The sequence below is a fragment of the Nicotiana sylvestris genome, chromosome 11 (genome assembly GCF_000393655.2).
Source record: "Nicotiana sylvestris chromosome 11, ASM39365v2, whole genome shotgun sequence".
Taxonomy (NCBI): Eukaryota; Viridiplantae; Streptophyta; class Magnoliopsida; order Solanales; family Solanaceae; genus Nicotiana; species Nicotiana sylvestris.
Genome location: NC_091067.1, coordinates 72,179,829 through 72,191,435, shown reverse-complemented (window position 1 = coordinate 72,191,435; position 11,607 = coordinate 72,179,829). Strand labels below are relative to the sequence as shown.

Below are 11,607 nucleotides of genomic sequence, written 5' to 3'. Positions count from 1 at the left end.
GATAAGGTTGACAGAGAAAGTGGTTAACCAATGACAAGCAAGGTCTTCCAAGTGGAAACTAAAGTTATCATGGCAAGTGAGGGAGCAATAGACCTCAAGGCCAATGCTAGTGGTTTAAATTAGGAAAGAATAGCATGCGCACTGAGTTGGTAAAAATCAACGTGCTTTGAGATTCATTTGGAATACAAAGGTTCAGTAAACGTCAATTCATGAGCAAAATGCAATAGATAGAGGATGTTGGGTTTGAACGGATCAGAGGTATTTTCTGTGAAAAGGGTGGCAGAGAAAGTGGTTAGTTAATAAACAAGCAAGGTCTTTCGAGTTGAAATCAAAGTTATCATGGGAAGTAAAGGAGCAATCGCCCTCAAAGTCAAGGCCACAAACCAACCACTATATTGATAAACTCACAAGTTTTCTTTGTTTGAAACAGGGACAAAAATTGTGTCCAAATCAAAGCTGGGAAGTTTGAATGTTTTCAAGTGTTGTGCCTAAATTTTGTCAGCACAAAGGCGGTTTGAGAAAGGGAAAGAAAATTTTGTTCAATACGCAGGAACCCTCCATGAGGAAAAACATGATTTAAGGGCAAGGAATTTTGTTCGTTCTGCAAAGATCCTCTAGGAAGAGAGCATGACTCGGGTAAGTTCATTCTCGGCTTCTCAGGACCCTCCTAGATAATGGGACTTAATTTAAAAAATTTCAGGACCCTCCTGGATAATGGAACTTGATTTAAAATTTTCATGACCCTCCTGGATAATGGGACTTAATTTAAAATTCTGAGGACCCTCCTAGATAATGTGATTTAATTTTAAGTTTTTAAGACCCTCATAGATGATGAGATTTAGCTAAGTTTTACCGTTAGGAAATAAGGTTTGGCTTTCAAGTTTTCACTCTTAAGATAAGATTTAATTTTCAGGACTCTCTTGGACAATGAGACTTAGTTAAAATTCAAAACATTCATGAGTAACAAGATCTAACATAGGTTCTACTTTGAGGAAATATAAGTTGGTTTTGAAGTTTTCATTCTTAGGACGAGACTTAATTGGAAATTTTCAGGATTCTCCTGAATAATGGGATTTAGTTTTAAGACCTTCATAGATAAAAAGATTTAGTGGAAGTCATACCTTTGAGATATATAACTTAGCTTTAAAACTGTCATTTAACTAGGAGTTTTCAGGACCCTCCTGGATAATGGGATTTAGCTTTTAAATTCTTAGAGCTTTTGGGTACCATGATTCGACTAACACTCACAGATGTTCCCGATATCAAACTGGGGCAGAAAAATTTCTTTTGTTTTATCTGTTTTGTTGGAAATCAGGAGCCCACCTGGAGAACAAAGGGAAAATAGTTCAAGTGTTGGTAATCAGGATCCCACCTGGAGAACAAAGGGAAAGCAATTCAAGTGTTGGTAATCAGGAGCCCACCTGGAGAACAAAGGGAAAGTAATTCAAGCATTGGAAATCAGGAGCCAACCTGGAGAACAAAGGGAAAGCAGTTCAAGCGTTGGTAATCAGGAACCTACCTGGAGAACAAAGGAAAATCAATTCAAGTGTTGGTAATCAGGAACCTACCTGAAGAACAAAGGGAAAGCAATTCAAGTGTTGGTAATCAGGAACCCACCCAGAGAACAAAGGGAAAGCAATTCAAGTGTTGGTAATCGGGAGTCCACCCAGAGAACAAAGGGAAAGCAGCAATGTTCAAAGAAAGACGGTTCAAGTTCAGAAATCAGGAGCCTACCTGGAGAACAAAGGGAAAACGAGTCAAGTTTCGAGGGAAAACAGTACAAGTGTTGGAGATCAGGAGCCCACCTGGAGAACAAAGAGAAATCAGCAATGTTCAAAGAAAGACGATTCAAGTTCAGCAATCAGGAGCCCACCTGGAGAACAAAGGGAAACAATTCAAGTCTCAAGGAAAAATAGTGCAAATGTTGGTAATCAGGCGCCCACCTAAAGAACAAAGGGAAAGCAGCAATGTTCAAAGGAAGACAGTTCGAATATTGGCAATCAGGCATCTACCTGGAGAATAAGAGAATTCACTTCATAATGCAGTTCAAGTCAGCAACGAAAGAAGCTTGCGGCAAGAATGCGAGCTAACAGTCCGAGATGATCAACAGAAGTTAGTCACAATCTAGAATTAAAAAAAAAGGAAAGGCAAGAAGTGAATCCAGATGCAGAAGTTGATGAAATGTGAGCTGCTCAAGACATGACTGAAGTCACAAGCATGGTATGTCCGATTTTGGTCCGAAAATCTGAAGAAGAATGAACTAGCACCTGCAACTAGAAAGCGTCAAGGTTCAAATCCAAAGTCTACATGAAGAACCATTCAAGACTCAAAATCAAGCTTCAGAAGACTTATAGATAGGAATCTTGTAACTCATAGTTGACATGTTTAGTTAGTCTTTTTCACTTTTTTGATTTTGATGTAATAACAGGACCGCGGACTGGAACCTCGACAGCACCTCGATCGGCTCTCCACCTCGGTATACTCCATCATCTCACTCACTTCTGAACTACATGTGGCATGATTCCTTTATAGCCAAGGATATGTAGGCAGCTCAGATACCAAGGCTCGGTCACATTCTCTTCTCTTTAAATAAGGGTCGGGTCAAAAAACTTGTCTAGTCGTTCTTTGTCTGAAAACTCTTCGCGTTTCTAGTCAAAAAGGGGCAGCTGACATGTGATTTTTGACCCTCCCCAAGATGTTTTATATTATAGCATGTAAATATTTAATTTAGGCCTAAGATCGTTTTTTCAACTAATTTTGACTCTTTTACTTTATTTTATTACAAGAAAATAAAAATTACAAAAATAGTTTCATTAATGTTTTGTAGTCATTTTTAATCTCGAAAAATACCAAAAATAGTTTTTGTTTTAATGGTCAGTCTTATTTTAATAGTTATTTTACTTAAATAGGCTTAATTAATAAATGGGATCGCATTTTAATCTCGTTCGCGGGGAAATGATAAAACATGGGCTCAAGCAACCCATTTTTGGGCCTAATTTTTGGACCTTGCCCATAATTCCTAGGCTCATACCCCTAACCTAAATATAATCCTAAAACCCTAAAACTATAAAAGGAAGCTAACAACTAACGCCTATCATCAGCTGAAAATGGACAAAACCTAAAGACCAAAAAGCTTCCCTAGAGAAAAAGGCTATCTGTCGTTTCCATCACAACAGCCACCGCCGGAACTCCATTAACACTACCAACCACACCCGTTCTGCCATGAAAACTGACCAAAGCTCACCTGCTCACTTAACCTTCCTGTAGACTACTCTCAAACCAACTAAAAAAGGAACTCAAACACACAGATCCATTAGCCCATCGTCCTTATATATTGATTAGTTTATACGACTTTTGATTAGTTTCGAATTGTTCGGCGTCGTTTGGGATTTCTAGTGAGGTTAAGAGCCAGATAGTGAACTTGGAAGTGAAGTAAGTCTCTTTCCTAGTCTTGTAGGGGGGAATTATCCCCTTAGGTGAATTAATTATAGTGGTTTACTTGTTGTGGGAGTTATGCACGCACGAGGTGACGAGAGTCCGTACGTAGCTATATTCATGTTATGTTCGGGTAGACTTAGCTTCACATCATGCCTTAAACATGTTATTTGTATTCACCTTGTATATTGATTTTTCTTAATTTATGTGTTACACCCCATATTTTTGTACATGAAAGTACGCCATAAATAAATTAGTGATAGCTCGGAAGTGAGATGTTACGTCCCGCATTTTTGTACGTTGATGTTTCGTCGTAAGTTAATCGACGTAAGCTTGGGAATGAGATTACTTTGGAATTCTAAGTATTATGTTATTTCAAACAAGGGATAAGTAAATTCGTGAAGGTGAAAGGGAAAACAAATCGAAGAAAACGAGTTTTGTCGAAGTTTGTCAATTTGGAATAAAACACGGTCTGAGCTATAATACCCGATATTTATGGACTAGTACCATACAAGGTACCACATGGCCATGATAATATGATGTATAAAGTGTATTAAAAAGGATTAGTATTTTAAGTAAATTGAGACAATTTTTAATTATATGGGTAATTGATTAATTATTGGTTTAATGGGATAATTAAGGATTTGTGAATAATTGTAGGTGGGGACAAATCCCCCTCCACGTGGCAGTAGATGAAGGAACACTTAAGTGACTTGTCTTTAGACAAGCTAACTAGTGGGAACATGAACAACAAATCTTAAGGAATTGTTACACGTAAGAAGCGATTATCTTAGCATTCTCCATCTTGTCTTTCAAGGCTATCCAATTCATTTTATAACAAGGAAATATAATGAAAGGAACGACAAGGAACAAAGTAAGGGAATTCTTGAAGTTAATATGAGACTTTTCGTTACATTACCGACAACAATTCTTAAATTTACAATGAAATTCATACAAGACTTCTCAGCGTAGTAGCAACGGAATTTTACGATTCTAAGGGAGCACGGTATAATTTTTCTCAAGAATATCATATAGATTTTTACCTACTTCAATCCGCTGTTACGTGTTATTGCAATCAATGAGTGTTAAAGGAATTTTCAAGAGAATCGATTCAAGTATATTAGGGCTATCCATTCTTTCTTTTGTCACGATCCATACGATGCAAACGAAACGTGCAAATGCACAACTTCCATAAATGACTCTATCATAGAAATGCTAGAGATGCTTATGTTCTTGATTCTCTATGTGTCATATTATTCTATCGTCTGTTCATGGGTCTTAGAAAAATACGTAAGTTAAAAAAGTTTACTTCATGATATTATTCAAAGTCATAATGGTCTTATGACACTCCAAAAGATTTTATTGACGTACTTCTCATGCATTGCATACATGTACATTGACCCATGACTAGATGATGTTATATACGCGTATATATGTATATTATATGTATATGGGATATGGGAAAAGGTTACGACGTTATATACGCACCACCACCTGATTAGCTGGTATACGTTGATGATTTGCCCACAGTGGCCGAGATGATATGATGGGATACTCTCAGAGGCTTGATGATGTTATGAACACATATACCCATGCACGGTATGACATTTATACGTATACGCATGACATTATAAAAATGAAATGATTTACAGAGCATTGCAAACGTATATGTCGAGTCTTTTACTCCATGTCTCTCTCATGTCTATTATTTACTGATTTCCATTCCTTACATACTCGATATATTATTTGTGTTGACGTCCCTTTTGCTTGGGGACGCTGCGTTTCATGCCCGCATATCCCGATAGACAGGTCGAGAGCCCTCCAAGTTGGCTATCAGCTCAGCGGAAGATGTTGGTGCGCTCCATTTGCTTCGGAGTTGCTTGTTTGGTTAGTATGATTTAGATGTGTATTCTTAGAGACTTGTAGACAAATATCATGTACGTAAAAGTTTATATGGCCTTGTCAGCCTATGTTCAGTATACGAGTAGTTATTTTGGCATTATAGGCCCGTACGTCATATGTATAAGTTTGGATTACATGTTGGATCGTCCAATGTCGAGAATTTCTCCATATTTTATTGTACTTATCTCATGACAGCCTCTCTGGATCATTTACCTATGATAGTATAAAACGAAAGATACGTTACATAGGTACTCGGTTGAGTAAGGTACCAGGTGCCCGTTGCGGCCCATCGGTTTGGGTAATGACATTATGACTGGATTTGAGGTTAGAACAAAATATTGAGGGAGTCTCTTACTTTGGAAAATTATGGGATAATTGTTGTACAATAAAACCATGTTTTCTCAACTCAGCATGTATCTTTATGAGTGAAATTGTTCTCCATTGTAACGGGGATCGGGCCATTCGCCTCGGCAGTATGGTAACACTTCTCTTATGGGATCAGATTGTTTGCCTCGACAGTATTGTGTATCACTATTCCTATGGAATCGGACTGGATGCCTCGGCGGACTCGTGCTTAATACTTGAGATTGGATTTGGTTTTAATATCAGCTGAGTTCGCGCCTTCGAGGTCGGTTATGACATTTTAGTGACTTTATATAGATTCATGTTGGAAATTTACTATTAATGTTTCATCTGTTTCGTTGCTACTTGTTGTACATCCTCCATGTCTATTTTATGTATGTTATTATCGTTGACCACAAGTAAGTGTCAAGTCGACCCCTCATCACTACTTTTCCGAGGTTAGACTAGATGTTTACTGGGTACGTGTTATTTTAAGTACTCACGCTACACTTCTGCACTGATTGTGCAGGTACTGAGACAGGTACTTCCAGTGGTCACACGGACACGTAAACGCACTTCCATGGAGACTTAGTGGTGAGCTGTTTGCCTTGCTTTGATCTGCAACACCAGAGTCTCCCTCTATCTAATTTACTGTTTTTACTTCAGACAGTAGTTGTAATAGTTTTGTATATTCCCTATATTGCTCATGCACTTGTGACACCGGGTTTTGGGGGCTACTAGCGTTTATGCACCATTGCACTTATTATTACTATCATCGTGGTTTATGTATTATTCACACTCGATATTTTTGGGAAAGAAGTATGTACGGCTCCATGAGATTTTACTTTTATTCGGTATATTTAAGGAAATTGTTGTTTTAAAAGTTCAAAAATTTAATTAAATTGGAGATTCACGTATGGGCTTGCCTAACGGCGGCGGTAAGCGCCACCGCAACCTATTATAGGCTTTGGGTCGTGACAATTACAAACAAAACGTGGAGTAAATAATGACATAAAGTATAGCATGTTAGCTTCGCATCAAAATGTGATTGACGCATTAAGACAAGTTACGGATGAAGGTAAAAATCTCAGTGATACATTGAAAACCAATTACTTTATTTCTATGTAATTATTTTCTCTATTTGATTGTCATAAACTATGGTAGCCAGTAGCCACTGAGCTCCCTATCAATGTAAATATAATGTTACCACTAATTTGGAACCAGCTCAAGTAGAAAAAACTATAAAGTCTTAAATTGGAGAAGGGAACTTGATCCGCATTAGTATGACTGATCCATCTTTAATTCTTTCTCACACAGTTCTTTTTTTCCTGGGAAAAAAAACTTATCTTGGAATCATCAATTTACCTGCCTTAAGCCCATCGTTAACGCCCTAATCTAGGAATTCACTTTCTTAATTTCCACTTCAGTAACACGTTAATCATTGTAGTAAAATAGTAGAACTTTCTTCTCGATGATAATCACTCAAGTTTTTCACTCTAATGCAAGTCCAAATTCCATAGATTCGATTTCTTTTTCTTTCTACAACTAATCAATTTGATTTCAAAAGTTAGAACTTGTCACATGAGGAGGAAAGCCAAGGAAGCGATTTCCGTGTTTGCCTTTTCTGGGCTTTTTTCGTGCACTGATACACATTCCTTAATTTCTCATCCCAAATATACCGTGACCACTTTCTTTCATTTGTGTTTCTATTTTTCCTTCTTCATAGGAAATTAATGCTCAACAACAAAACGCTTGGTATATGTTTTACCATATTGTGACGTTGATATGTGCATAACTGCCTACACTAATCTCACCTTGCATAGACCACCACGTCATTTAATGCGAAAGACAGGTGAACATTAACACGCAGCATGAGTTTGTTCAGATGGCAAAGTTCTTACGTCTAAAGAATTTCCTCCAAACTGAACCAAATCAAGGATAGAGTTTGTTGAAAGACATCAAAAGGATAGCTGTCTATAACTGATATACTCGCCCTTTATTTAGACAAAAATAATATGGGTTAAAAAAAGGACATTATATAACAATATAACCCGACAAATCTACAACATCGACTCAATGCTTCCTAACTGGAAATTACCACTGATTATGTTGACCCCGGAGAAAAAAGAATTAGTACAAATTGTTTTACACAGCAACGGGGGCGTCTGCTTCATCAAGAGCAATGACACCGGGGAGCACCTTGCCTTCCAGTAGCTCCAAACTGGCACCACCACCAGTGGATATGTGGCTCATCACGCTAGCAACTCCAACTTTCTCAACAGCTGCAACAGAATCTCCACCTCCAATGATAGTCGTCACTCCTTTCCCACTTAAGTCCGCGAGCTTCTTTGCAATTGCCTATCACCACAACAACAGTCTTATTACTATTTACTCTCAGGTAAACACACAAAGTGACATATCAAACCAGATTATTCCTCTTCCTTTACTTTTAAAGCCATGTAAAACCAGCTTTATTCCCTTTTTTATTTCTTTTATACAGCTCAGCATACGGTAAGATAAAAAAAATATGAAGAGAAGAATGGTAATTGGTACCTCTGTTCCAACAGCAAACTTGTCAAATTCAAACACCCCCATAGGTCCATTCCAGATCACTGTTTTTGTGGTATCCAAGGCATCGTTGAAAGTCTTAACAGAGTCTGGTCCAATGTCCAACCCCATCCAACCGTCTGGGATAGCAGATGCAGGCACAATCTGCAGTAACCAAAACAAATTTGTATTTACAACACAATCCATAAGTAACAAACTCTGATACTAAGAGCAAATTACAGTACAGATTCAAGATGGAAAGTCTAAAGAATCTCAATAGCAAAAAGCTCTAAGGTCAGATAGGTTTATATGAGAAAAGCTTAGCATGCAAACCTTGCTGTTTGCATCAGGAGCAAATTTATCTGCAATCACAACATCAGATGGTAACAAGAGACTGACTCCTTTCGCCTTGGCCTTCTCTAGGAGTGATGTAGCGAGTTCTAGTTTGTCTTCCTCAACCAAGGAGGAACCAACTGAAAGACCCTGAGCCTTGTAGAAGGTAAAGATCATTCCTCCACCCAAAAGCAATATATCACATTTCTCTAAAAGTGATTCGATCACTCCAATCTTGGATGAAACCTTTGAACCACCCACAATAGCAGCAAATGGCCTCTTTGGATTTGAAACCGCCCCGACTAAATAGTCCAATTCCTGAAACAAATAAAAGAACAATTAATACAAATAAATTTTCTAAAGAGTGCAATTTTCCGTAGATGGTTTTATGCCCATCAGTTTGTCAAAGAAAACAATAAGTAAGGAAGCGGGAGCGGAGCTAGAAGCCCAAGTATGGATTCGGCCAAACCTAGTAGCTTTTGCTCAAACCATGCTAAAAGAAATTATTAAATATGTACAAATATTAAATTTAGAACCCAGTTATTAGCACTTGAAGTCATTGTTCTAAATTTCAGAACCCATAAAGTTGAAATTCTAGCTCTGCCTCTGTAAGGAAGTAACAATCAAGTAAGCTAACCTTTTGTAAGAGGAAACCTGCAACAGAAGGCTTCAAAAATTTAGTAACTCCCTCTGTAGAGGCATGTGCTCTGTGAGCTGTACCGAATGCATCATTCACATAAAGATCTGCCAATGATGCAAGTTTCTTTGCAAACTCAGGTTCGTTCTTCTCTTCCTCCTTGTAGAATCTCACGTTCTCGAGAAGAAGAACACCACCCTCGGGAAGTGAAGCAACCAACTTCTCAACTTCTGGACCAATGCAGTCCTCAGCCTTCACAACCTATTGGTAAAGCATACAAGAGTCAATAGCAAAATAAGGTAGATGACTATCTACCCTTTGATCGACATGAACTATTTCTTTTGCTTTAATTCTTTCTTTCTATCTTCTTTTTGAACAATGAATAGCACTAAAATTGCAACAGGCTGTACCTGGATTCCAAGCAGTTCGGATAGCCTGGGGACCAGTGGTGCCAAGCTGTATTTAGGAGTGACTCCTTTTGGCCGTCCCTGAAATTTCAATAAGCAAAATAAACTAAGATTTGACATATCCTTAACACTTTAACAAAATGCGGAAGAAGAGAAAGCAAATACGAGGGCAATATTGAAGGCACATTACAGTGACTTGTAAAAAGCTACTCCCTCCGTTCCAGTTTATGTGAACCTATTTTCTTTTTGGTCCGTTCCAAAAAGAACGACACCTTTCTGAATTTGGAAACAATTTTGCTAAAACTTCCAATTTTATCCTTAATGAGATCACACAAATAATCTAGACCCCTTTTTGACTTTAGGAACACAAATTCCAAAAGTATTTATTTTTTCTTAAACTCCGTGACCAATTCAAAAAGTTCACGAAAATTGTTGGAACGGAGGGAGTATCAGAATTTCATAGTTCTAAATAGACTAATCAATCATCCATAGACACGCAATTTAATTTCCTATGATATTGTCAGCCAGTAAATAAGAGTTCCACTCTGTTACTGCGATTAAAAAAAGAAAAGAAAAGGCACAACAAAGATCCACTGGGAAAGGGGCAAAATAAAAAAGGGGGAGATCGTAGATATGCAATTAAAATTCTAGGAAAAAAGGACAGATGAAGAGAAGAAAGTGGTACAGACCAGGTGACTGGAGAGAATAACTTTAGCACCATTGGCCATCAAGTGCTTGATAGTAGGGACGGCAGCTCTAATTCTAGTGTCATCAGTAATGTTCTGGTTATCATCAAGTGGGACATTCAAATCGGCCCTGACGAAGACTTTCTTGCCCTTCAACTCGGCAGCGGTGAGGTCTCCAACGCTCTTCTTGGCCATAGAAGCAACGCCCCTAATAGGCTTGGAGGAGCTCTTGAGGGATCGGAGCTTGGTAGCCACGTGGTTGGTGAAGAGAGAATCAGCGGCGGCGCCAGCGAAGCCGAGGCGGCGGAGAGGAGTTTTGACGAGGAAGCGAGCAGATGAAGGGGCAATAGCCTTGTTGGTAGTAGAGGATGAGGTGGCGGGGATGCCGCACAAAGTGTGGGAAGCTGTAGCTGATGCCATTGTTTACACTCTTCTCTTCTCGGTTCTGTCTTACGGCAAAAAGCAGAGAGTGTGAAGACAGAGTGAAGAGATGTCAGATGTGTGTTGACAAGGAAATAAAAGGGAGTTGAGTGGATTTTTCTTATCGTTGAGTTGAGGTTGAGGTTCAACGATGATTTCCAGGGTACTCTTTTTTAGTATTTGTTTGGCCCAAACATATCTTCACTCATCGGCCTTTCATTTTCTTCCTACCACAAAATCTCAAGTACTAACATTTTACCTCTTTAAATTCAACTATGAATGGGATCGATGTTAAACATTCATTGTGTTAATCTCAAGTTCAACCTCTCTTTTGAAAATAGGCTACGAGTTCCAAAGAATTGAAAATAATAGAAAATGAAAAAATCCGTATTAAGTACGACGTATTAGGAGCCAAGTACAAAAGGCATTTGATGCACACTAATAGCCTCTTTGGCCAAGCTTTTTTGGGCCAAAATTATTTTTTTGGTTAAAAGGGAAAAAGTGCTTTTAAGGAAAAGCAGAAGCAGTTTTCGAGAAGCAAAAAAAAAACAGTTTCTCTCCAAAAATATTCTTTTTAAAAACACTTGTGAGAAAAATACACTTCGAAACAGTTTTTAAAGGCTTGGTCAAACACTAATTGTTGCTCAAAAGTGCTTTTCAAATTAATTAGTCAAATACAAATTGTTTCTCACCAAAAATACTTTTGAAAAAAAAAAACACTTTTAAAAATTAGCTGAAATTGTGTAGCTCATGCTATAAGGCATTAGTTGCACATTGAGTCAACTCTTCTTCTTTTTTTGCGTATAATTAATTGTTGGCGAAATGGAATCCTCGCCACTTAAACTTGCATCAGTTTGTAAAGCCGATATATGAACTCTTGGGTTTCCCATTTGAACAC

General features: G+C 38.1%; 1 protein-coding gene across 1 annotated transcript; it reads right to left on the bottom strand.

The window, feature by feature from the left end:
• Nucleotides 1-7,646: 7,646 nt before the first annotated feature.
• LOC104215547 (phosphoglycerate kinase, chloroplastic) lies at nucleotides 7,647-11,048 on the bottom strand. The gene is made up of 6 exons (XM_009765372.2): nucleotides 10,293-11,048; nucleotides 9,607-9,684; nucleotides 9,197-9,457; nucleotides 8,560-8,877; nucleotides 8,233-8,391; nucleotides 7,647-8,037 (listed from the first exon to the last, which is right to left on the bottom strand). Exons 1-6 carry the CDS (start codon nucleotides 10,707-10,709, stop codon nucleotides 7,825-7,827), a joined length of 1,446 nt encoding a protein of 481 aa, XP_009763674.1. The 5' UTR covers nucleotides 10,710-11,048; the 3' UTR covers nucleotides 7,647-7,824.
• Nucleotides 11,049-11,607: the final 559 nt, after the last annotated feature.

Coding starts and splice junctions, on each gene's coding strand:
- LOC104215547 (XM_009765372.2), bottom strand. CDS start 10,709: ATGGCATCAGCTACAGCTTCCCACACTTTGTGCGGCATCCCCGCCACC. Junction 8,878..9,196: donor CAGGTTTCCTCTTACAAAAG/GTTAGCTTACTT, acceptor TATTTGTTTCAG/GAATTGGACTATTTAGTCGG. Junction 8,392..8,559: donor CTCCTGATGCAAACAGCAAG/GTTTGCATGCTA, acceptor TGGTTACTGCAG/ATTGTGCCTGCATCTGCTAT.